This window comes from Paralichthys olivaceus, chromosome 7 (assembly GCF_024713975.1).
Source record: "Paralichthys olivaceus isolate ysfri-2021 chromosome 7, ASM2471397v2, whole genome shotgun sequence".
Taxonomy (NCBI): Eukaryota; Metazoa; Chordata; class Actinopteri; order Pleuronectiformes; family Paralichthyidae; genus Paralichthys; species Paralichthys olivaceus.
Window position 1 is genome coordinate 20,603,031 of NC_091099.1, and position 28,000 is coordinate 20,631,030.

General features: G+C 38.5%; 2 protein-coding genes across 2 annotated transcripts in view; both read right to left on the reverse strand.

Moving 5' to 3' along the window:
• Window positions 1–10,588, reverse strand: part of map1ab (microtubule-associated protein 1Ab) — a 59,543-nt gene extending 48,955 nt beyond the window's left edge. The window contains exons 1-2 of the mRNA XM_069529273.1: window positions 10,318–10,588; window positions 4,732–4,833 (exon numbers count right to left, since the gene is read on the reverse strand). Coding sequence (XP_069385374.1) covers window positions 4,732–4,833; window positions 10,318–10,585 — 370 coding nt within the window. The 5' untranslated portion in view covers window positions 10,586–10,588. The remainder of the gene's footprint in view (window positions 1–4,731; window positions 4,834–10,317) is intronic.
• Window positions 10,589–13,358: 2,770 nt separating this feature from the next.
• scamp2 (secretory carrier membrane protein 2) lies at window positions 13,359–28,000 on the reverse strand. Its single transcript, XM_069528326.1, has 9 exons — window positions 27,813–28,000; window positions 24,690–24,767; window positions 24,246–24,332; window positions 23,082–23,193; window positions 21,309–21,437; window positions 20,244–20,403; window positions 18,959–19,060; window positions 16,223–16,340; window positions 13,359–15,266 (listed from the first exon to the last, which is right to left on the reverse strand). The coding sequence occupies exons 1-9, from the start codon at window positions 27,867–27,869 to the stop codon at window positions 15,117–15,119; spliced, it is 993 nt and encodes a 330-aa protein (XP_069384427.1). The 5' UTR covers window positions 27,870–28,000; the 3' UTR covers window positions 13,359–15,116.

The window sequence follows — 28,000 nt, forward strand, 5'->3', positions numbered from 1 at the left end:
AGAAAACTTTCATTCATTGTAATAGCCTCTTTTTTCCTCAGAAAGGAAATTAAACTCAAGATGGAAATATTATGCCATAAGTATGTATGCCTATACAGGAAGGGTCAGGCTGGTATCTGACAGGTATTGCAGGGGAGTAGTCCATGATGACACTGCAGTTTAAGCACTAATGGACTAGCATCAGTGTGCAAACAGTTGTGGATTTATTCAGGTTTATTCAACACACTGTGGAGTTATGCACAAAGACACTCCAGCAACTCAATCACCAAAGATTTAAATGTGAGGACCCTGCATAATCACCACAAATGCTTGATGTCAGAGGAAACAAGTTGCGGGGGCTGGAATATGAATATGTGTATGACTGGCTCCTCTAAAATCAGATGTTATCCTGTACCAGCCAAACTGCAATGGACTGTTCATCAGGTTACAGGCAGGGGACTTTAATGCCTTTAATAATTTTAATGAAGACAATAAATATGAGGTTCTCGCATTAACATTTTACTAGGAATCTGTTGACAGATTTATTTTCTTGTAAGAACTGCAAATTCTGGGGAGATGCAGGTTCTCTACTATAAAATGTACTTTGAGTCTTTTTAATTAGATGTTTTACAGAAATACAAGACAACCTAATAACAGTAAAGGTTAATATTATGGCATTTGGTATTTTTTGATAAATGTTTTTCTCTGTCAGCTTGGCATGGTGTGTGGCAGTAATTCTAAGTGAACTAGTCTGGTTAAGACAGCTTGACAGAAACACCAATACTAGAAGCAAACAGGAGCTTTATCTGTTCCACTATCCATTGGAGCCTTGAGAACTTCAGGGAATTTAAACTTTTCACCCCACTCACTGCCTCCGGGCACTGGGGAGTGTTTTACTAGAAAGCACAAGACACCACAATGTGCAGAGAGGCAAAAAGAAAGGAGATGACGAAGCACAAAGGGCCTTTCCATGCTGCTTCAATGCAGGGCCAGCAAAATGGAAACCAACAGCTCCAATGTCAACCATAGCTGATGATGCTGCAAGTAAAGTGATTCTCTGAGTGTGTGCAAATGAACATACAGTAGTCACATAATCCTGTTGTATGTGAAAACAAGGGATATGTGTGTGTGAGTGTGTTGGTAAGCCGCCCTTAGACCCATCGAGAAGGCTCAGGTTCCTTTTTCACAGATGTTTAATGCATACACCAACATACAACACCATAGAACTAAAAGAATAGGGACACATTCGTTACATTACATGGAAAACACAAATAACAACAAACTTATACTTGGACTGGAATTAAATACATTCCACTTTGCCTGCTTGTGGGCTAAGAGGGATTTGCATCTTGAAATGTCTTCATTAGATGACTTGTAATTGCGAATAAAAACTCTTTAAACCTCACAAGGTGAAAATATTGAACACTCCGTTCATGCCGATTATACAGGAAGTGAGAAATTGCATGATGGGAGTAAAATAAAATATCTCTTTGCAAATTCTTTTTTCTCTCTATTCTCTGGTTATTCTCTTATAATGATGGAAAACCCCATCAATGATATAAATATCTTAAATGTATTATCTAAGGCAGCAAGGCTCCATCTGATTAGCCAAATATGGAGATATGGGTGAAGTGTTTGAGTCGACAAAACACAGTAACAGCATAACAGAACTAACATTAACTTTCAAATAACATATTACCAAATATCACAACAACACAATTCATACTTATAAATCACATGAAATAGAATGAACATTCCTTTGCTTAGCCTAGCAACAAAATAAAGCCCAGTTGTGTTACCCGTCCATGAAAGAGAGGGAAATGTCCTTTTTGATGTGCTGTTCGAAGTCCAGTGAAGTGGTCTTGTTGGCTCCTGTTGTGCATCTGTTGGTCAGACCTTGTATCGCGGCCAGTTGTGCTGAAGTTCTTAGGCAGGCTCTGGCGTCGCTGCCTTTGGAAGGTTTTAGCAGTCTGCTCCAGGCAGGCCCAGAGTTCCTGACTGAATTATATACATGAACAGATTTCTTGACACAGGTTGGTCTGCTTCCCATCTGGATCATTCCTTATCATCAGCTGCATGAATTAGTGGTCCTGTTGAAAACAGTTACAATACTTATTAATATAATATTTGACATCTTTATCCAGTTTTACAAAAGCAATACTAATATGAGTATGACTTACAGAGTTACAAAAAACCTACCTCATCTCGATGTCCGGAGGGGGGACCCTTGGTGATGTCGTTGAGGCCACAGTAGTTGAGGCACGGTCTCAGCGACCTGTCTGTCTTCACCACTTTGGCCTCCTGACTATCTATTTAACTGGGCCAAGTTTGGCTCACTGAGAAAACAGACAGTACCCAAAATCTCAAGATCAGCAGCGTGTCGTTTGAGACTGGATCATGGAGAATGGACAGCAGTTTTGACAAGTAATGTCATCCCAGTTGTATAACCAGTCCCTCTCCTATGTTTTTGGGTGGTATAATGGCAACACAGTCTTATCTTTTTTTTTGTGTCCCAAAGGGCAATGGCATTGTTTGGCTCACCATCTTACCAGTAAGTAGCATTTATATTGAGTCTGTCGCTGTTGACCCACATAAATACTCCCTCCTGCAAAGAGTCGTGCAACCCAATCCACGCTGAATGGAAGTCCACTTGAGGATGATTCAGTACAAACTGAGACGTCAGGTTGGTCAAGAATTGCTGGTCTTCAACATTGACATCAACTGCCAGGTCAGCCCCCTGTCCATGGCAATCATCACAAGCATCTTCCCAGTTGTTGGTGTACTGGGACAAATTAAAGCAGTGTGAGGCATGCTCCTCCCAGCCTGGCTTGCAATGTGAATGATGCAATATCCTGTTGTCAGGTTCCAAGGGTGATTGTACAAAGTGAGTTGATTGCAGGAGTCTAAATTCAGCTTCCAGTTTTGCATATTCCACAATGCAATCATTGACTAGACGTTTGTTCTTCTCTTCATTCATTCTGTTCATCGACAATTCTTTGTTCGCATCAACTGCAGCTTTCAGATCCTGGTATAGTTGATTGTTTTGTTCTACCATAAGAGCATTCATTTCTCGAAAACCAGTTTGCTCTTTCTTCTCGAAGATCAGAAGCCCTAACAACCCCAAAATAAATAGCAGCAAATGACTCTGTTTGAATGGCATTATGTCAATCTAATAAGAGCATAACTGCTCAGTTATGTTTGCATTGACTGTTCTTCCTTACATGAATGATAATATATATATATAATCAAAAATAAGTATTCATTAATGTAGCCCATAAGAGATGAGGACAAGACATGTGTATGTGATACAAAATTCTGTTCCACCAAATACAAAGTGAAACCAAAAATTGCGTTGATGCTGCTGAAGTCGATATTCAAAATGCAGTGGATTAGTTATCAGTTTGAAATGCAATCTCATGTTCGTGTGAATCAAGATCACAAATTTTCTACGATTAATCCTGTAGCCATACATTTACGCTGACTGAAAATTGATCTACAGGAGGATCACAAGTAAACATTGAGCTACAGAGATGTGATACAACTATACGATAGATGTGCAATCAATAGGACATTGAAAAGACCAGAAACATGTCAATTTTTTGTAAAATATTATAAAAGAAAACATTGATTTCTGACTGCCGACCTCAAAAGAAACACAATGAGAGGAGCAGGAATAAGGTGTCAGATTAGCAGGGAGGGTGTTCACTGGACACTGAGTCAATGACACTTAAGGACGTCCTGTCTGACCACTGTTCCACTGATGTCGTTTTACATTGTATGCGCTTTTAGGTATACCGATATATAATTTAGAAATCAATTCAGCTCCTCTCAAAGCAATAAGAATACAGTCTCCCAAGGTCCATTCAACATCAACACACAGACACGTTTTTCCCCCTGAAATAAAAAGTTCTGTGAAAGCAAAAATTTTAAAAATGTGTATGTTCCCGTCATCCTGTGTTCAGAGTTGAAGTTCTAATGTCCTCACATGTCACAGATGGAGGAGACCTGAGGCAATTCATCACTATACCATATCAATAAAGACTAGCGTTACCATGATTGAAGGTGACTCATTCTTTATAAAAGAGCTTAGGACACAATGGATGGCAGTTAAGGTAAAAGATATCTCTATTATTATTGTATTATAATATTGATCAATATATTAATAATTACAGTAATATATATTACTATTAATAATGTTAATTGTTCTTCTGTTGCCTCTGAAGCCGTTTGTCACAACTGTGCTGAAAAATGTTGTGTCATAATCTGCACTTGCCGCCATTGCACTATCCTGTGGTTGTCGGTTTCCCCAAATCTGTGTGTGTGTGTGTGTGTTAGTGTGTGTGTGTGTGTGTGTGTTTGATCCAATCAGGCCATTCCCTGTCAGAGGATAGAAATAAGTCCCTATTCAGCATCTATTGTACTTTCCGACTGGGCTCTGAGCCCTAAACCGTCACATGACAGACACAAGCAGGCCAACACACACACAGACACACACCCACTCCTTTGATCTTGGTCGGTGCTTGTTACATAGCAGCATGACAGCGTTCACAGTAATTTTCTAGTTTCTAGCACTAAAAATAACAATAAAGAACACATATGTCACATATGCCTAAATCTGTAGATTTTTCTAGAGTCTAGCTGATGATTTGTTCATTTGGAAAAGTTAAAAAAAAACGTTTTCTCATCCACAACTCTCAGATGAAACAACCCTAATCTGTCATCAGTGGTCCATTGGTGCTAAATCACACTGACCTGTGACCTCAGAGGAGAAGTGGGCGGAGTGGCGGGTTATAAACAGCTGCAGCTGCTGATCAAGGTCGCAGCATTGGAGGTCGACATCCCAGGATCGAATTCCTGTAAGGAAGGATGAGAGAGACAACAGCATGAGGCACTGAAAGACAGACTGTTGTGAAATTGAGCCTGATTTTTTGGAATAGTTTGTTATGAACCAGCAGCACATTGAGCATGCAAGTCATAATGCAAGAGAAATGTAATGCTATGCTAAAGCATCTTGACTTCCTCCCACCTTCTCCTCTCAGCTCTGTCTAACTCTGTTTGGGCTGCAGGGAAGGTCAATGAGCAGAAGAAACGTCCTGAGACTGATCAGCATTCCAAAACACTGGTATCATATTGTGTTCACTACTGTTTTCTTCAATACCTTCCTAGCTATGCTTAAATATTTAACTTGCATGTTAAAAATTCTGTTTTTGGATTGTGGACTTCATGCTATTTAATTTAATAGCACTAGTAGCACCAGATAACTTGATCCCTGTTCACTGCATTCATAGACCGATTGCATCACAGCAGTGCAACTAAACTGTCCCAATCTGAAGGGCACCTCCAAATGTGTCCAACAAATGTGTCTTTCCACCCCAAGCAACAGTGGCTCCAGCAGGTGGTCATTGGCTTTCAATGACAACCTATTTTCAAAGAGGTAATGGTGGCAAGAAGCAAGGTGAAAATGTCAGAGCTATTTTTTAAATGTAGGTACTCAATCGAACAGCTAATGGTATAAATGTTGAAAAACATATTTTCCACATCTTTAATCACCCAAAGAACGTTTTCACCCTAACCCTATCATGCAGCCTTTGGCCAACCAATGCCAAACTATACTTATATAGTAGCTGACCAATGAGGTGACTACAGTCAGTCACGCAGCGCTCGGTTGACCTCTAAACTACAGTCACTCACAGTCAAAGATGTAGCATTGGAGTGGGGCCAGTCCAAAAATTTGTAATCAGTAAGACTGACTCTAATGAAATGCTATCCACACTGTCTCTCACACGTACTTTGCAACTTTATCAGATTCTGAGCAGACTTCAGAGGCAGCATATCTCATGCAGCAGGATGGAAACCAATGCACATGCCTCTCTCATCAGATTCCTCTGGCTCGCTCACAAACGAGACCTTGAAGATTGGTTTGTCCTTAAATGACTTATTATTAACATTTCATGAGCATTTTTCAGCAAATATCTTTCTTTTTTTCCCCATAGAGAAAACACAAACTATGGGAATAAAGGCTGCATTTTTCCTCGAGGAAAGGATGGACTGAAAGCAGCCGGTGCAGTATTGGACGATGACATCAGTCTACAAATCAACAAAGTTTGACTTCAAACATCGAAATTTGAGGCAAACAGTTAAGATATTATTTCTGTAACTGATAGAAAAAGAACAATCACTATGTACATGCATGAGTAATTTTAATCTTATAGGCTACTTTTACCAGTAACCTGGCTTTATGTATGTTCATTAGAACCCTACCATATACAGTCTATGATCTCGACCAATATATGATAAATGGTCCGTATTTATATAGAGCTTTTCTAGTCTTGCTGACCATTCAATGCGCTTTACAATACAGTTTTTTGCCATTCATCCATTCACACACACATTCATACAATGCATCTATGGACATCACTTTTTTCAATGAAAGACCGCTCTCCCCCCTCAGCCACAGCCACCCATATATCAATTGGCTAATAAAAACAGCCTATATGAGCCTTTCACAGTCATCGCTTTCTATGCACCAATAGGAAAATTTATAATAAAAATTTATAATAATCAATGTAGAAAAGAAGACAAATGCTAGTTCACCAAGTTGGCTGATATTTTGTATCTATCCATTATCAATACCACACGTCCTTTAAAGCAGCAAACCTGTTGATCGCCATCGACTGGTCGATCTTGTTTTCACTGCTGTAAAAAACTAAATAAATAAAAACTAAATACCAGGACACTACGGTAGGAAGACGTGCATCTTCCAGTCTGTCAATAACAATCAAAGCCCTGTTAGAACAAATGAATGGATTCAAAAAGTGAAACACTGGAGTGCTTTTACTTTGAAACGGGTTCGGGAAGTGTCAGAAATAGGTTTGTGTTATAGACAGATAAACAGTGTGGTTCACAGCAGAGAATGATCTTTCACCTGAGTTTTAATGTTTTAATGAATCTATGTCACAAAAACAAATGGCTGCAACACTTTCTGTATGCATTTCAAAATAAAAGCACTCTCACTTTTCTATTGACCGAATCCGTTTAGTGTAAAAAAAGTGGGGGTTTTATTGTGAAATGTTACCAGGAGCAGAAAATGCATACAGAAGATGAATACTTGTATATATTTGTGTACACAGGACTACTTTTATAAAAGGAAAGAGTCATATTTATTGCCATATTCAAGGCAAAGCCTAAAAAAAACATTGTGCTGCAGTAGCAGAACTCAGCAGAACATATTGTTGAACTGACAATCTAAATATTGTGCATTGAACAGATGCTGTAATTATGAATTGAATAAATAACTGCCTTTCTTTGTGAATATTTATGCTTGTACATTGAGTCTTTAACAGAAGTTACAAAAATAATAAATATGATCCTCTTAGGTGGGGTTTTTGGAAGAATTCAGGGGGGTAGATTTCAGCTTACGTTTGGAATTGAAAAGTGATCTTGGGCTCAAAAAGGTTGGTGGCCACTGCTTTAAAGGTAGGAGCCGATCCCAGATATGCTAGTGTCTGAATTACCTTCCAATATCAGTATCACTCCGAAAAATCCATAATGGTCAGGCTCTATTGTGATGGATATTTTCTCTTTTAGCAGATAAATATACAGTATAATGGATAATTTTACATCCCTCAGTTGAGATCCCTGGTTGGATTGATTTCATAATGTAGCAAGATTTTGTAATTGTGCTTGTAGTTGTCAGTGCTCAAAGTCACAGGGTCACCCAGACTTGATCATCAGTATGCACACTTTATCATGGCCCAGTTTGGTACTTTCTTATCCACTCTGTTGGAGACGATGTCCCCAATGCTTCCTATTAAAAAGATTATAGGGAGGAGGCTGAGCGCTGCCCTTCACTGTGGCGTCGGACATTTATCTAAATGGACATTTTCCAGCTCAACAAAAACATCTTTTAAACCATCCAGTTTTATAAAACCTACAATCACACAGTTTGAAAACAGTTAAAAGCACAAATTCCACATTTTCATTTGTTTTTGAGAATGACATGGACTTGTTGCCGATCAGGAAAATTACGTATTCAACTTGTGCTGCAATGTGTTATGATTTGCTTCTGATGGACCCAAAGTGCAGAACACAAACACAGTAGATAGATGGTTATAAAATGTTTATTGCTCAATTGGTTGGAGCTGGTAGGCTGAGGCAGATGAGGTTGAAAAAACAGGATGACACTGTGGAGGGATGTCATGATATGAAATTCTGGTACCACGATTATTGTCAGAGGAAATAATATAATTTGGCTATTTAAAAAATAATTTATGTAGGCTTTTTTACTTGGTTGCCTTATTGTGCAAGGTTGGTCAGTGAATTAGTGTTTCCTGTCATCATAAGCAGGGCTTTTATTGTGAAGGGTCACCAATGGAAGTTTTTGTTTTGGGAGCTTATTTGTGAAAAAATAAACGTGCTCACTGTCCTGGTTCAAGCTCTCATTGTTGTACTGATCCAGAACAGACTTTGGGCTATAATGCTAAACAAGATCTTGCCCTTTTTTTGAAAAGGATAATTAGATGTTTATTGAAACATGATCGTGGGCAGCATATAGCTCACCTGATAGAGATGCCACCCCAGGCTGATTCCCCCAGGCGGGTTCAATTCAGCCCTTTGCTGCGTGTCATTCTCCCTGGCCCCCTTTCACCACTAGACTCTCTCTCTCTGTCCTATCAAATAAAGGCCATAAAAGCCATAAAAAAACATACTGTTAAAAAAAGAAAAAACATAACCGGCAGTCCAAGAGAAACTAAGAAGTTTCAGAACATTGCAACATTTGATTTCATTTAAATGATGAAGCAAAAAGACTGTCACATCCTTGTCATCATTAGTTGAGGACACGACAGGAGGATTTTCAGCAAATGAAATGGACAGTGAGGGTGACTATAGTTGTGGGCCTGCAAAAAGCACCCTACAGCTGAGACTTGTTGGTATTTGCCCTTAGAATGGGAGTCACTGGCAGGTTGTTCATGTGAGTCACACTTAAAGCGTTGATGCTGTAATGAGCTGAGCGGGTGTGATGCCGAGCTTGACACAGAGCTGTCAACTCACTAAAGGCGGTAAGGTCAGAGGGGATGGATGGTGTTGATGTGGCGCCGCGCAGCAGAAAATTGCTGACTGTTATACTCATGAATCTGTGAACACAATGTGTTTCCATCCCCAAAGCTTTGGCAGCAGCGACTGCAGCCTGCTGAAACTGCTCAGGAGGAGGAGCAGAGTTTTGACTCAGAGAGCACTCAGGTATTCAGCTGAGTAACGATGAGTCTGACAAAATAAGAATCCAGCAGAGCCTGGAAACATCTTCTTTACACATGTATTATCTCTACAGTAGTTGTGTTGTTTTTGCTGAGCACAGATTTATTTACTGCTCTGAGGGTGTATGACACCACATCCTAGAATACACCTATAGGGACACAGCAATCAACAAGCAGACACATTGTTGTCTTTCCCTAGTTGTGAGGACACTCAATATTGCAGTCCCCAGTTGCTTTAAGTAACCTTACCCTTAACCTTAAGTTTTAAGACCTTTTAATTGTGAGAAGTCCAATAGTCCAATATGTCCTCAAAATGTCCCTCTCTCTCACACACAACACACACACACAGAGTCATGTCACCATGATCTACAGGGACATTACATTGATTTCCTGGAAGCTTTCCTGAACCTACACCAAAGTGTAATTGCCTAACCTTACCCTAACCTAAACATAAGCCAAACCTAAACTTTTAAACATAACCAGAACCTTTGAAATATGTCTTCAGCTTATGATTTACGTTATGGGGGTTTGCTTTTTGTCCCCATAGGGAAGACAAGCCCCACAATGTAACTGCGTTTAACAGTTTTAGGTCCCCACAAAACAGGTAACACCTGCACCACACACACAGACAAACACACAAACACGCACACGCACACACACACACACACACACACACACACACACACACAGACACACACACACAGACTGAATTGTTGTGCAGGTTGTAAATAAATCCTTGTCATTATTTCTGCAGCCATGCTGATTGCTCAGTTATTAATGCTGATCACAGATCGATGTGTTGGTTTGATGGTGTTTGTCTTCAGTATTTTAAGACCCAGAGGAACACTGCGCATCCCGCGGTGCCCACTCTCTGCTCTGTGACAGTAAACAGACCTCTGCAGCATTCACAGTTTGAGTCTGCAGTTTCACAGACAGCTCCACAGCGGCTGAGGAGAGACGCGTGTCCCATGGTGCAATGCTGCAGAAACCGCCTCAACCTATGGAGATTCGTTGCGTCAAAACATGTCTGTGCTGTTTCCAGATTTAAACCTCGCACCTGAGCGGCTCACTGATTCTCACTCACCCCGCTCTATGTGCGCTCTGGCGGCTTCCAGCTGCTGCTCCGTGCCGATCTCCCCGATCACGATCAGCATGTAGTAGCCGCCCCGGTTGAACGGCACCCCTCGCCGCCGTCTCCCTCCACCTCGCCGGTACCGAAGTCGCTCATCGGACCCCGGCGGCGGCGGCGCGCTGAAGCAGTCGTCCTCCTCCACCACCGGGAGCGCACCTCGCACCGGGATCTCCATGGTAACAACCCGTGGAGCCGACGCCGAGGCTGACTCCATCGCCATGACAACCACCGGTGGGATGAGAGAGGAAGAGTGCGGTGATGCGGGAGGGGGGGAAACAAGCGTTTTATTTCCGCCGGAGCTTTCAAAATAAGAGCCCTTTATAGATTGTGAGCCGACCACAGACTGTATATAAATATTTATCTTTATATATATATAAAGATAAAATATATATCTGCGAGCAGACCACAGACTGTATATAAAGATACTGTATATACCTCATTTCACACCTGTTTATTGCATGGTCAGGTTTTATTACAGTTACTCACAGTTTGCTGGTTACTAAGGAGCAAACTACCATCATAAAAAAAGCAGCAACACAGCCACAGTCTTTTATTTCATGCTACCAGTTATATTATTATATTATAAATGATTGACCCAGGCCTCTGTACCTCTGCACTCTGATTTAGTGACATGGTAATAAACAACAGGATTTCAATTTGTGTCTTTCTTCTCAGAGAAATGTTCTTCATTCATCTTTTCCCCTGGTTCACCTTGAATTCCACTCCTGTCAGTGTGTGACAGAGAGCGTCTCAGCAAGCATCACGCTGAGGGGACAATGAGGAGGTCCACAACCACTTTTGTAGTATCTCACATTCAAAGGCTTCATTGATTTAACACATGACAGGAGATAACTGTGTTAAGATCTGGAGGTGAAGGGTTAAATACTTAAATACTAAATACTATTTTTTTTAATGTTTGTGTCTTTAGTCCTATCTTGTATTGGTCAAATACCCAAATTGTGCCATTTATGCCTATTCATCTTTTAAAACAATATTTAGAGTCAGTTTATTTTGCCATAAACTAAATTTTGTTGGTAATTGCTAAATCAATACATACAATTAATGATCCAGTCAGCATTGTTTCCAACAGACACCACCAGAAACAACTTAATTAAGCTATATATAAATTATATTACAAAATCACATGTTTTCTTACTGCTAGTTTCTCTGTGAGTGAGTCAGCACTTCACTCCACAGAGCACCCCCCCCCCCCCCCCCCCCCCCCCCCCCCTCGCCCGCACCACAGCCATGCTGCCCTCTGGTGGTAATAAACCAGCATCTCAACTTACTGCAAGTTGCTGGACGACGTACACCACGATACAACCAGAGATTATGACTGAGAAAAAGTACAACGATACAGATGGTTTATGTCAAACTATTTTATTTGTCTAAAAGAAAATATAATTCAGCCCTGAAACGACTAATTAAACAAAAAGAAATTGCACTTTTTTTGATAAAGCTTTCAATATCTTTTGTTTTATTTATACAACTAATTCTCATTTCTTAGTCCAGGATCAGACTCATCTTTTTCATTTTGTGCCACTTTTTCAAACAAGTAGCAAATTAGGTCATTTAAATGCTAATACTACAATTAACTGCTTAAAGTATAAATATAAAAGAATAACTCATGACTCATTGTTAAGTCAAACTGAAGGTAAACATATCTCTGATTCAACAGACTGGTTCCTTATCTTCAAAAAAAAAACCATTTTCTATACAGATCATTTATTCAAAATATAAGAGAGAAATTATTTTTATGAAGAAATTATACTTTAATTTAATGTGATGAAAGTTTTGGATCTCAACAATAAGTAGACTGAAGACTAAAATAAAAAAAAAAATAAAATAAAATAAACCTGGTGGTTACATGAATGTTTCGGCTGCATCGACCATGCACCATAGGCATGTGTATGTATGTGTGTGTTTGTGTGTGTGTGTGTGTGTGTGTATATATATATATATATATATATATATATAGAGAGAGAGAGAGAGAGAGAGAGATGGGGTTAGATATTTAAAATTGTTTGGATTATATGTTGATGTGTGCATCTACTTTTCTTTTAACAATGTTATTATGACCACACATTCAAAATAACAATTACAGATTCTAAATTATTATTGGGTACTGTTTTAAATAAAAGTATGTTTTCCCAAAAATATATTTTATGGTACTTACAATTGTGCATTAATGTCAAATGGCAACATTTATACACCTCCCCATTTAAAAAACATAACTTTTTCAAACATATTTCTATTATTTAAGATATTTAAGATACACATCTAAAATTTTTTAGCATGTTTAAGTTATAATTAATGCAATAGAGGTTTTTTTAAGAGAAACCTTGATTTAAAATTAAAAAAAATAATTTGTAGCACATTTGACCTGTAATAAAAAATTTGACTGTCCAACTTTAGCGTTAGCAGAGTGAAACTGCTTTGTTTTTCTTCTTGCGCTGTCTGGCCCAGATGTGGACGGCCATGTCTAATGGGAAGTAGCTGCACTTATTCTGGCTGAAGGAACAGAGTGACAGGCAAGTGGAATGACAGATAGTTGAAGCAGCAGTTTGGGTTTGAGTGCAGATTCCCCCACAGACACAGAGCAGTCACAAAGCTCCTTCTCCCCTCTTCCTCCAAACTTCTTAAATAGAGCAGAAAGAAAAATGATAGTAAAGGTCTAAAATAATCAAAAGCCAATAATTTCTATTTCGTTTACTCTATGTTTTAGATGTTGCATTTCCTTTTTTCATGACATCTTCTCGGCCGAGGGCAGAACAACCCTTTCTCTGCTAAGGAGAAATGAGTCAGAGTGAGTTGTTGGCCAGTTTCATGACTTGTCTTCTGTCCTGCAAAATTATCACCTTCAAGAGCCAGTGTAAAAAAGAGCGATTCATCAACCCAAGACAATGCTTACAATTTTATACAGAGACTTTTGTTAAACTAGATGGATTGTAATCATAGATTGTGATAAAGAAAAAAACAATTACAGCTTCATATTAAAGCAAAGCATTTTATTAGATGCTATATCCAGTATTGAAATACAAAAGGCACTGACTTCTGTTCTCCAAATACGATGCATTCAGAGAAGTGTGATTAATACAAATTCCTTGATTTTATAATGGATGCAAGGTTGAACTTTAAATTAGACACTCGTCTGCTGTAACATCACACAAATGATCTGAGATCGCAGTTAGGAACTTGAGGAAAAGCTGACTTATATTATATCCAAGCTGAAGTTTTAAAACAGTACATCAAGTCAAACACACATTCCAAAAGAAGAAATCACACAGAAAATATACATCAGTACTCAGATTATTTAGAGCTTGGTGGTCTTAACGATGACTTTTGTGTAATGAAATTCTTCAGAGATGAAATGATCAGAAAATAAGTGAAAATACAATTTAATTACAGATACACGTGAGAGGAATGTGAATCACTGCTGGACTGCTGTCAATTTATAGGGATAATACATTTTTCCTACTCAGTGTTGCTTGGTTTGCTCATGGGCAACTCAAAAGGAAGGCACTGCTCGAAGATATGACTGAAGCAACTATAATACAACATTAATAAACATCCAGTAATTGCTCTAATCAAATTAAATGTGCCTGTTTCCAAGCATGAAATTAAAGGTTCAGTGTGTAAGATTTAGGTGAAAGGGATTTTTGTCAGAAAGTGAATATAAAATAATCCTAGTGATGTTTTCACTGGTGTGTTTCATCTAAATTGTATGAACTGTTGTTGTCTTTACCATAGAACAGGCTCTTAAATACTTAAATACTTTATATTTACATGGAGGGGGGGTCCTCTCTATGGAGGCCGCCATGTTTTTTTTTACTGTCGTCTAAACTGGACAAACTGAAACCTGCTGGAACATTCTTGGTATTTTTCCTTATTTAGATATAAATTAATAGTTACAGTAAAGAGTGTTATCCAAAACTGTAAGACCACACATATTAACCACAGGATTTATCTCTTCTGTTGTCTCTCTTGTTTCAATTTGGAGTACACACACCAAAAAAAGTTTTCCAACTGGGTTCAAAAACATAAAGAAATACTTTTCAGGACCGAAATTGAACACACAGAAACACTTCATCTTATTTATATTACATTGTCAAGAGCCACCATCAGTGTGTAGAAAAACACAAGCATACTTCACCCAAAAGAATATACAGTATGTGACCAGCATGCCAGTACCCACACACACACACACACACACACACACACACACACACACACACACACACACACACACACACACGCACACACACACAACATTAGACTGAAGAGCGTTGCCAAAAAGTGCACACAAAATATACAAAGCAAGGAAACACTGAGACAGCAATCAGTCAACTTCATTCATGCTTTCCACAAGTGATTTTACTCTCCCCTTGACTGCCCTTCACTCAGAGTTGGACCAAGTCAGTCAGCAGGAGAAACACACTGAGTGTGAAAAGCGAAGTTAACATGGGGAATTGCATGTGCGTTGATGGTGAGGGTGGAGGGATAACGCAGCCTCAGAAAGCTCAAGGTCTATACATTGTCAGGTTGAATTATTATTTTGCAGCCACTGGCTCTCAAGGGCAGAAGTTGCTCCCAGAGGAACATTCCAGGAATGATCACTACTACTTTGGTGGTGGTTCTCAGTGAACATAAACTCTCTCAATAACTCAGCATTAGTTTGGTTTAATTGTCTAAACCTTAAAACATATAGACCTTGACCTGTTGAATGGAGCTCATCTTAGCTCGGCCCAAAATTAGTTGCTTCCCTGGAAGGCTCCCTGAGCGGCGGAAGAAGCTGCACTAGCGGTGGCTCTTTGGAAGGTTTTATTGGTGAAGACGCCCTGTGAGAATTCCTGCTGGGCCTTCTGGAAACTGGCTCCAGTACGACGGTACATGCTGTGGACCTGAGGAGGAGAGCATGAGCAAATGACTTTTGAGGGGCCCCTTGACAAATGCTGTGTCCAAAATGCTGAAATATGATGAAATAAGATGAATGCAAATTTGCCAAAAATAAGTTATTTGTGAGACCTTTACCAAAAATGGTGAAGTTCTGATATTCCCCTTGTAAAATGACCCATAACCTAATATAATTTGTAAAATTCAGATTTTATTCTCATTAAATAATGAATTTAATTTTCTTTCTTCAACATAGCCCTAATACTGTACTTCATACTTGTTCACTCGAATCAAAGCTACTTTGTGCTCGTCATATAAAAAAATGATCATTAAACATCAGGTGAACGTATTGTGGTTGTTATTAGCTACTGGATAATTAACATAAAGCTGCTGTAACTGCACCTCTTTTCCAACTGTCACCCTAAAGCATTAAGCTACTCACTGGTCCAAATGTATATTAATATGCATCTGAAAAGAATCCTCACCAAACGCTCAATTGGCTCCTACTTACTCCTTAGTTAATAGTTGTTCAACAACACTCCAAATAATGTCTTTCGAGAAAATTCAGAAGGGTATTTAATATCTCTTTATGAAATATTTTTCTATTACCCACCACATAATGTTCAGTTTTTCCTTAAAAATTGCAATAAAACAAGTGAGACTTTCTGTAGCAACTACCACCATTTCCATTGCCTTTATAATTCGTGCCAAATTGTGTTTTTGTTATCTTACTTGGACATATCCTATTGTAGTAATTCAATTTGGGAAAATATAGGATCTATATAATTAAGTGTTAACCGGTAACGACAGTGAAAACTAGTTTTATTTTTTCTGCAAATATAAAGCGTTTATTTCCCATAAAAGATTAAGTTCACAATTACAGACCTTTCAAACTTAATTCATCCTGTTCAAACAAAGTCCCCTCAGAGACTGAAACTATGAAGGAAAGTGAATAAACGCTCACCATCTTGAGCAGGATGACAGACAGCACAGCGCACATCGTGAAGAGGATGGCCACTGCGATCATGATGGCTCCCACTGCCGTGTTTACACTGATGGCCGTGAAGGCGGTGATCCAACCACTAGAGTAAACAAATATTATTTTACATGATCTCTTTAACAACATGGTCATCTTCCACAGTATGAACCATTCATACACGTGCATGCAGGCTACATGAGTCCTAGATGAGTGATTGAGGGATAGAAAAGATGTTGAAGAGGCTGCATGAAAAGCTGACATGCCAGAAGAATCAGGTATAAGTCAGCAATCAAGAAATTGTGATTAAAAAAAATCACTAGATGAATAACACATGAAATATGAACATCATAATGATAGACAATATGCAAGATAGAAAGTGTGCTTGTTGCTTGATTTGGACAACAGAAGCACAGGTCTGTCTAAGTTGACCAATGATGATAATAGCGATGGTTATTGTTTACTGTTAGAATAAATAACATTAGTGGCGACAAGATGAGCATAAGTATCCACGTGTCTTTCCCCCTGTTATTTCTGTTTATTCATTAATTTATTCATATAAAGTTGTATTTTAAATTATTTTATTGGTTTACTGTTGGATTAGCTGCTACAGTATATGAGCCCAGATGTGTTTTCTTATTCCTTGACTTACTTTGATATATTGTCTTTTGATGCATTGCTTTTATAAATTGAAAAACGTTTAATAACAGTTATAGGAAAAAAACAATATATAATAAATAAATGATTAAAAAAAAATACTGAACAGGTTCATATTAATATCCCCAAAACCCTTTTGTTGTTATTGTTAATTAGAATAAGCAGTTAAAACAGGGCTTTGTGATTTGCATCTCATCAGCACAGAAATAGCTGCTAGTTCACTAATGTGACGTTGGCAAATATGAAAAGACAAGAAAGGATCCCCTTGCCTCTCTTTTTGTGTCATTACCCAAGAGGCTCAACACAGTTTCGGGTTAATGCACACACACAAACAATCCCAAACAAAACAACAGGAAAGAGATTAGGAAATAAGAAAAAAAAAAAAGGTAGGGAGTGGAAGAGTATAAAAATGGGTTGAAAGCTGAGTTAGAAATCATAACAGTGCCTGCATTGTTTACAGACCAGCCACAGTTCAGCACTACATCTCATGAGGGAATCCTCTGCAGAGATGGGAGAAGTTGACAGAGGGAGGACCAGCACTCCGCCAATGTGGACTAATGCTCTTACTATGTCCAAATCTACTTCTGTGAGTTGAACTGGTCGCTGTGTCAGGCTCATGGTTCAAAACGGTTGACCTTATTCTCCCATCACCTTGGAAGACATTTTGAGAGAACGCTCTAATGCAAATAAAACACTTTCACACAACCACAAAATAATCTGTGTGGAACAAGTGGAGGGTCACTCCGGTGCCTGTGTGGGTGCATGTTGCTATCTTAATAATGCTGATAATAATACATCTTTCAATTAAAAGTGAACTACATCATCTCTGTCTATAGACCAGGTTTTTGGTGGTCAATCACTCGTTCACTTTCCACTGTGTCAAGATGGGTCAACAATGAACCTGACCAAACCACATTTGAAGACCAACACACCCAAAGACGCTCAGATGGGCATAAGTGCATGAAGTATTTACACAGCGTGCGTTCTGCGAAGGTGATAACTTTGACAATCTAAGACGAGACATTTGTGTCGCACTTGCTGTCGCTTTGTGCCAAGTTTAGGAAAAAAGTTTTTTTTAAAACTTTAACCCTTAGGGCAGAACTCCAAACACTAATAGGGCTACACCATTATAGGTATTTTTTTTAATTAGAAAGGAAATCTGAGATTTTGTATTGTATTGAGATTTTGAGAATAAATTTGTAATATTAGGAGAATAAAGTCAAAATTATAAGTGCAGGAATATCAGAAGTTACGTTTTTGACTTTTGTTTAAATGAGGAATGTGGAGCTTCTTGTTAAGTGATACTTTAGTTTAAGTTTCACAAATAACAAAATATCTCTTGGCTCATCAGCACCACATTATCAAATGTATAAGCATTTTGAAAAGATTGTGGAAAAAAAATTGTCTATTCAGAAGAAAGAAACACACAAGCCAAGTGTGAACTGATAAAGTGTGAAGTCCATCCATTTACCACTTCTCTTGGTAAAATACACGTATGATCCTATGTGAAAGAAGCGAGAAGAACGAGAGTGTTGGCAAAAGGCAGCAGAAGGCAGCAGAAACTTACAGAGTTAGCAGCAGACAGAGAGGCAGCCGGCTAGAGACTGAAGGATGGAAAGTCTCTGTCAGAAGAGATGGAAGAATGTTGAAAATAAGAAAAGAAAAGAGAGAGGAGAGCAGCTCATAGGCCACCTGACTGGTAGTAATTCAGACACTCAAGGCACAGCACAACAAACAGGACCACTGTGAATCACTTGAGAAAAGACATTAACATGTTCAGATGATTCACCTATGATTCACCTATTTCCATGTGAATAAACTTATAGTTCAATTTTGTTATATTCTAAATGTTACTTATTCATAGTAGGATGTGTAATAGTATAATGTCGAGGCTAAATCTACAAATTCATATGATTTGGAATTGGATATTATTTTTACTCATATTAATTTTATCAAATTAAAGTGGAAATCTTGCAAGATACACAAGACTGGCTTATCACTTACAAACCATTCATTAACTTAATTTTTTTAAATGTTAACAACAAAAACAGACAGTGTGTGACTCACCTGTTCCCCCAATTGGGGATACCTACAGACTGGATGATGAAGATCACCACTTGGCAGAAAAACACAAAGAAGAAGAAGAAGAAGCTGAAGGAGCTATCAGTCCTAAAAATGAGAAAGCATGAAGTTTAGTAAAAACATTACAGTTTATTCATTACAAATATTCTCAAAGAAATGTGACCCGGTTAAAAATTGAAGTGATGACTTCGTCATCGACTACATTATAATTTAGGAAGCACAAATTATCTGCTGTATGTGAGAACGCAAATGTCCAAGTCTATTGCTGCGTCTGAGTTTGTCCTGCCAGCCCCCTAGTTGAAACGCTGCATAATGTCTGAGTGAGCCCATGTGAAAACACAGCAGGAGCTTATTTGGAGAATTCACTGTGAGTGAGTGGGTGTGTTGAGGATGTTTGCAACATGCGATAGACGCAAAACTGAAAAAAGAAAAGAATACAAATATCCCAGGATAAAAAAGAGGTGTGATACACATAGAAGCAGAGGATGGGTAGTAACACTTACACATTTAATCCATTTCAATACTTTTCATTCCTACATTTATGATGGAAAATTACTTCTACTCTGTTACATTGGGCCACACACTTCTCACGACCTTTCTGTAACCAAAGCACTGCTGGCAACCAAAGAACTGGTGGTAGACACTCCCCCCCGACACTGGTGACATCCAGTGAATGGACATAGAGTCAGGGACTTCTTATAAGTACCTGGGTCTTCACCTGAACAATAAACTGGACTGGACTGCTCATGCCAGTGACCTCTTTAAGAGGAGCCAGAGCGGACTGTATCTGCTCAGGAGACTAAGGTCTTTTGGTACAGGGGGCGCTACTGAAGACCTTTTATGACTCTGGTGGCATTGGCCATCTTCTTTGGAGTGGTCTGTTGGGGCAGCAGCAATTCAACTGCTGACAGGAAGAGACTGCACGGACTGATTAGAAGGGACCAGCTCGGTACTGGGATACCCGCTTGGCCCAGTGGAGGTGGTGGGACAGAGGAGGATGATAGTGAAGCTGTCTTCTCTAAAGGACAACCTCTCCCACCCCTACAGGACACTATCACAGCACCCTATTGAGTTTCTCTAAAATGTTTAAGGTCTTGACCTTCTAAGTAAAGTGCCTTGAGATAATGTATATTATGATTTGGCACTATACAAATAAAACTGAATTGAAATTGAATCTGACTGGAGAATCTCCTGTTGATAATGTCAAACATTCTACAGAGTTCATGTCTGAAAACTTAGTGTATCAAAGATTGACAGCCGACAGACTCACTTGAAGGCCTTGTAGACGGGCCGGTACCAGCAGAGGAAGGAGCAGGGGGTGAAGAGGATGAGCCAGAGAATAGAGAGGCCAAAATCCACGCCGTAGGATGTATTCGTGGTGAAGAAAGCCAAACAAGCCAGTAGATTGAGGAACAGGGTGACACAGTTGACTGAAGAATCAGTGGAGAAAGCCACGTGTTAATCAGCCATTTGGTCAATTTATAATCATTTTAATATTGGTCTTATCAAACAATGCATTGTTAAACTGCAGCAAAAAAGATGACATGTCATCAATTCCTGGAAGTTAACCGTTTTGTTTGATGATTAATAAACTCAAATCTCTGTATGTGTAGCGTATTTATGTTTCCACAACGTAGCCTGTTTACAGAAACACTGTTACTACTGTGAATCACAACAAGAGAGATAACAGTTCCTATAAACCCCAGGGCCATTTATTGAAACACAATATATGTTTTTGCAAAATTAGGTTTTAAAATTCAAAAGTTAGTTTCAAAAATGTTTCTGTATATAAGAGTAAAAATGCTAATATACAACTAGTATTATCTCCTGTGGTTGACTGTCTCTGCCAACCAGTGCAGTTTGAGATACTTTTTTTTTTTCATACTCAAATTATTTCACCGTGACCTTTGATCACTGAAATCATAAATGTTACTCTATGTGTCCAAGAGGCAGAATTTGAAGAAATTATCTTAAAATATCAGGTTCAAGAGGCTAAAAACAAGTTTTCTGAGGCCACAACGACCTTTGACTTCCAAAATGTATTCATTTAATCTGTGAGTTTAACTGAACACTTTCAAACTAGGAGGGCGCTCTTAAAGCGAATTCCTTTGCCAATCGGCTAATATGTGTGTGCAGCGGTACTCGCTCATCCATAAAGTTGTTGTGACATGCAATGCCGTTCTCTCTCTTCACACCAGAACTGGGTTTTCACTCTTTTGTATCTGTGACTGTGTAACTGTCATTCAGAAGCTGTGAACTGTATCATATGTGAATTTCCTTTTTACATTTCAGCCCTAACACACAAAGTCACACCTGTAATTTTTTATGTACTTACACATCCAGAGATAATATATCATCTTGCACACTCTCTGATACTCGGGAGGGATTTCCTCTGAGAAGTCTTGATAGAAACACGGTTTGATGGGGAAGCTTCTGGGAAGTGGAGGCCAGTTGTTCTCTTTACCTGTCAACAGAGAAACAATATAATCCCTGTTAGAAAGGAAGCGCATTGTCAGAAATATACTACTGTTGGAAAGGCGGGAACCAAATAAACAGAAGCATTTGTATTCTGGTAGGATAGATAATGTCCCTTAATATTTGTTATTAGGGATATTACAGTGGGAAACATATACTTGGCAGCACAGCATAACTAATCCATGCACTCAAAAATAACTTACATTTTTTTTGTCAAATGAAATGATAATGAAACATTAACATCTGGAATAACTCTACAATGATGAGGTGGAAAATACTGGTAAAAGAATTAAGGTTTTATATGTACAAAGATATAAAAAAAAAGAAATATTTATACATTTTTATTTCATTATTTTATTTTATATTTTTTTAATGCAATTTGTGTCTGTTTCTGTGTACTGTATATATATGTATATAAGTGAATGTGTATGTGTACATAGGTATGTGTGTATTTATGTGTATATCAATGTGTATGTGTATATGTGTGTATTTGTAAGTATATGTGTATTTATGCATGCGTATGTGCACGTACTGTATATGTATGCATGTGTATGTGTAAATCTATGTGTATCATACACAGTGTATGCATATGTGTTTGTGTACACTTGGTATGTCCTTATTTGGGAAAATTAAGAATCTGTGACCACAATTCAGTGATTTTGAGGACGTTTTTAGGTTTAAAATCCATGTAAATATAAAATAAAAGTAATAGGTGATGCAACATCTGTAGTCGTCCATTTGTATAACTAGCATAGTTTTGTGATCCTGTGTCAGAGTCTGTTTCCTTCTCACTCCCCCGCTCACTTTACACTTTAACAATAGACACCAGCACTGATCACAAGTTATTAGGACACGTACAGTACTGATGTTTACTTTGTGTTTGTTTGATCCGCTCTAGAGCTTATGAGACACATATTTAAACATGCTACACAACACGAGGCTTAACGTGACACACAAAGTCAGGACATCAGGGTTAAAGTAGTCGGACGATCTGGAGTCATGATCCAGAGTCATGATCCCACATCATTGATTAATAACTAAACACGTGGTTATCAGTTCGTGTGTAAAGAGGGACAGAGACGAACACACATACACACACACTCATGCACACACATGCACACTCCTGCAGAAAGAAGTTCTTGCTGCAGATTATGATGCAACGCGTTTTAACTTCATTGTTGCAGAAGAAACCTTATTTTGTAAATTACAGCACACTTGTAATGACAGTAAAGGTCTATAATACTTTTTAAAGCACTTTCTAAATAAATGCTGAGTTCATATTTGTCTGATTGTATAAACTGATGAAAAAGCAGCCATGTGCACTAATATAGAAAATTCTGGATGTGATACTTTGAAATGAGATGCGAGAATTGTTGACTGCTAAATTATAATTGATCAAATCATGAGGCTAGTCAAGATGTACACCTCTAGCGTTAATGACACCATTTTGAGTATTCCCTATTGTATTGAATAGTACGCTGTTTACCCCTGAAACTCCAAAAGTGTTGTGTGGACTCAAACATTTCACCCACCCATCAGGATAGTTGTGATCAGATACGTGGTTGATTTTAATTTTTGGGTGAACTATCCCTTTAACAGAGGAGAGAAGAGGAGAGGGTTTGTCTTTAATGACCTGTCGGGCCTCTGCTCTGCATCTCCTGCTCTCTGCGGTCCAGCTCAGCAGCTTTTCTCTCCAATTCCTCCTGCTGCCTCAGCAAGTTGGCCTGAGCTGCTGCAGCAGTTGCCTGAATGAGGAGAGTCACAAGCACTTAAGTAAGCAAACACATCAGATGTACAGACATACCAGCAGCCCGCAGTACACACAAATTAGGAGCTTAGACATATTGTAAAGCTAAATTTACTGTATTTTTAATCTGGGGTAGGGATACAACTCTGTAAAATATTACACAGGAACATTTAGATGCTGAAAGCCTGTCTGAGCATCTTTTACATATTTACAGTATATATGGGCTTTTTTCCCCCTATCTTTATTCAAGAGCATAGTCTTTTGTTTTAAGAGTGAGTGTGTTAGCCTCATATCGTCATGAGTACCGTATGGGTGGTCACTTTAACAAGGATACATGTCCTACACACAGCCTTAGTTGTGTTCAGTAGCATTTTTTGGTTTACATGGACCTTACAACACTCACACACTCCCACCACCACTGATTCTAAAGACCACTTGTTTGTTACTTTTGATTCTGTCTTTAGTTATCCTCAGGTGGCTTAATAAATATATTGTTGCACATTATAACTTTTAACAGTGGTGTGTCTGCCGTTTTTGTCAAGAGCCGGGTTGTGACATCTTATGTCTCTTTGGTTTATTATGTTCTGCTGTGTTTTTTGTTCCTCCTTTATTTTGTAGGAAACTGAAGCGTACAGATATAACAACTGTGTGAACAACATCAGTTTATGACCCCAGATACAGGGAAGTACTGTCCTTTGATCTAATAAGCTCTGCCAAAGAGGTTAAAAGTTCACCCTGGTCAGTTTGTTAGCAGGTGATTTTGTTAGCTAGCAGGATTATAAGCAGATCTAGTGCAGATTCAGATTAGGCGGAGGATCCTGGAATTTTTTTTTACCTTCTAAAACAATATGACATAGGGAAATTTACAACTTTTTCCCTATTTTCTCAAGGAATCATTTTTGGATCTTGATTTTTTTTAAATCTGGCAAGTTTAGGGAACTGATATCTATGAATTTTTGCAATTTAGTTCAACATAGTATTTTTCTACTGCAGCTGTAAGTGGAGGGTTTGGCAGAGAGCATATGAAGTCTCCACTAACATGTGACTCACCTGTGGACTGGGCTCTGTAGATGGCTGTAACACAGCAGGCTGGTAGGGAGCAGTGGAGGCTGGAGCTGAGGGAGTCGTTAGGCCATCCTGAAAAACAATAAAAGAAAACAAGAGTTGTATGAGCATGCGACAACAAGATCAAGAGAAACATGCGAATGGAGGAGGTCAATGAAATTAAAATTACAGAGGATTGGAAGAAGCAGGAGGATGGAAACAATAGGTAAAAAAAGAGGATGGAAGAGAACAAATCCAAAACATGCTGGCAAAACAGCAAGTAGACAATGACAATCATGAGGAGGAGAATAAGTGAGACAGAAGAAAAGACAGAAGAAAATTAAAGACAGAAATGAGCAGGGAGAGAAAAGAGATAAAAACAGGAAGAGAAGGACTGAGAGAAAAACAAAAGAGCAAAAAAGATAACACCACAGGTTTTAAAAGTCTTACTGTGGGATGGCCAGGGAAAGGGTTGTACTGGTCAACTGTTTCTACGCTGGAGTTGGTCACTTGTGTGACAGAAGGATCCTGAAAAAACATAAATCACCATCAGCTCATCACCACACACAAACTACAAGTATTTAGTTATTTGATTAGGCAACAGGCTGATCTTCGAATATTCCCCCTCTAATATGACATGTATCCTAAAATTATCACTCTATTCTCATAATATCACAACTTTATTCTCACAACATTATATCTTTATTCTCAAAATCTCAATTTTTTTCCCTTTCAGTGGCCCTTATTAGTAATATAATTATTAAGAAAGAGATAAAAGAGACAATTCTGAAACATCTTTCACCACCTGAGATTCCTTTTTAACTTTTGAATTCTTCCTTTGCAGAGTGCACCAGACGCTGCACCTGTTGACTTGAATTTACCCTAAACTTGAGTCTGAGGTATTTGACCTCTGAAGAGCACAAAAGAAAACATATGGAACTTTCATTTCCTGAAACAGTGAAGGTAAAAGTAAAGTAGAGAAAAGAAAAGTCTCAAACCGCTGTTACCAATTTGAGAAGTGAAGTTAAATAACCTCCAGCTATTGTTGCAGCAACCCTTCAAGGTCCTGTTGAATCATTATCTTAGAAAAACTAATTTCTTAACAGGAGGCAGGTACAGACCATTGGTAAACATTCACTGACTGAAATTGTTGCCTCACTCCACATTACTTATCTGGTCTCAACACACCTGTAAAACTTCCCAGCAGGAAACATAAGGATGACGTGCAGATTGTACTCAATACTTTACATATGGGTAAACCTAAACTGATATTAGTTTAGATATTTGTTAAAGTGATCATCCCCCTATATTTGCTTTACATTTTGTCTGTTAAGGCAGAACTCTTTGTTGATCAGCACAGCCTATGGCGAACTTCAGCAGAATGAGTTTACCATATGGAAAGGCCAGAAAAATATCCTGCTGAGTGACAACTGAAGAACTGCTCATGCCTTTTGATGACATGTTAAAACCTCTTTAAGTAGAGTGATGACTGCCATTAAATCTCTAAGCTGGGACAAGCTAGTAGTTGAGGTTCACACACTTTTCCATTGACATAATTTTCTGAAGAGGCTTTAAAATGTTACTATTTCAAACCTAAAAGACAAAAAAAATAATTTAGGATGAAATCAACATGATGTCCTGACCCAAATATCTCTGTACCAGGAACCAGGATTTACTGTTATACCCTTTGAATGCTTGGGTGTGGCTGTTTTATACATTTCATAACTACACTGGAATATTGCTACTAAACTGACTTAAGCTGTTCGAGTTCCGCAACACTACCTCAAAGAAAGACACATTCATGAAACACAGCATACAGGGTCATGTTGAAGTGCACAACATGGAATTGACCTCATATTACAGCTGGATTACTCGGTTATTTATTCAGCCATTTCCACACCCGGCAGATAAACAGTGGTCTCATCTGACCTCAGAGCATTTGTGCACCTGATATAAAACACACTCTACACCACTGTATAATTGACTGTTATGTAATGTTATGAAAAAAAAAGTCATATACTCTTAATTTTGATTTGCAGAGCAACATGTTAACAAGCTCAAAACATACTTTTAAAGAACAGCTGGTTATTTTTTGCTATTACTTATGCTTATTTAATTTATTTTTTGCCATTGTTTTTAAATGATTTACTATTTTACCTGCTGTCTTTGAGTTGAGAATGTGTATTCTATCATTTGCTGTCTTTGATTTTAAAAAACATTAATTTGCTTCACTCAAATTAGGGACTAAAGCAGGGTGTCACAAACAGTGCTACTTCTTGGTTGATATTTTTTCTTTTAGTGTGTCCATCTTTGCAGAAGTGCAACATTAAATCAGGAGATGTCCCCCTTAAAAAAACAATGTTAACACTATGTAGACAATGATAAAATCTGAAATTTATCCCGAACTGTTGCCTGACCTTAGCCATCTGTCTGGCCTTACCTCACTCAGAACAGTGAGCCAATCAGTGGAGAGGCACTGAGCCCAAACAGAAGCCAGGCACTAAGCCTTTCTTCTGATTGACTTACCAACCTGTCGCTGCAGGAGCTCCAGAGATAAACATCAAATAAAGCACAAGAAAGGTGGACCTTTAATAAATTAACAATTCTGATTATTATTGATAATTTTTGAGAAAATATGGCAAAGAATTCTAGTTTCTTAAATGAATACTTTTAAGGGCACAAAAACAATGAGGTTACAGTGCTTTCTATAGACTGGACTTGGAGGCTACATCCTGCAGAATAGAAATGATATGAGCAGCACCAATGCAGGTACATTGATAAGCATGAAATGTAGTGTCTCTGGGTAATATAGATAGTTAACTGGCAGTAACTATTAATGTCCATTTACAAACTTCTACTCCACTTCATGTCAGCAGAAAATAATGTCCTATTTCCTGCACTACATTTATCTGACAACTGTAGATACGATTAACTTATATTAAGAAGGGCACATAAAATATTATGAGCTCAACAAATAACATCTATTATCTTAAGATTAAATCAGTGGTTTCATTCTACTTCAACATGTGAAGTTAGTTACAAAAAATTCTCACATGGTTTAATTTAAACAGCTCCTATCCAATGATTACTTAAAAATCAAAGATGAGAGAAAAGTCCCAAAACAGATTTCTTTATCAGAATTTCATTTATGAGAGCATTTAGTTGATAGTACATCTGTACTTTTACTTGTAATGGAGTATTGTAGTATTTTCACCTAAGTAGAGGGTGTTTTAGTATTTTCACAGTAAAGGGTTCTTCCACCATTGAATTAAATCACATTCAACATCTTAGAAACTCCATCCAAAGTTAGTAGTGACTCTTGTAATGTGTATAAAAAGGTTTGACATAAATTCTTCATTAGCAACAATTTAACTTCCTGCAACTGAACACAATGGATGTCCCGCCCCATTTTCTAGCACAGCTCGCTGATTGGTTGAAACCTTGTCAATCAGCCGGCTTCGCCTAATGGCTTTCAAGACAGCAGACGTTGGTCCCGCCCCGACATCAGCAAGTTTCCGTTTATCGAATATGTCAGCACCCGAATGAGCCTCAACAAGCAGCGGGCACACTTACATGGAAGGGGTTGTCACTGGCGGGCGCTGCGAACGGGTTGCTGTCAAGTTCTGACATTTTGAAGAAGGCGGCGGGTCTCTCCTCTGTGAGCGGGGAACAAACAACTCTCTCCTCCCTGGTGCTGCGGTTGTCTCTGCGAGCCACTTCCTCGAATGGAGCGGACTGCGCATGCGCACTCAGACAGCTGT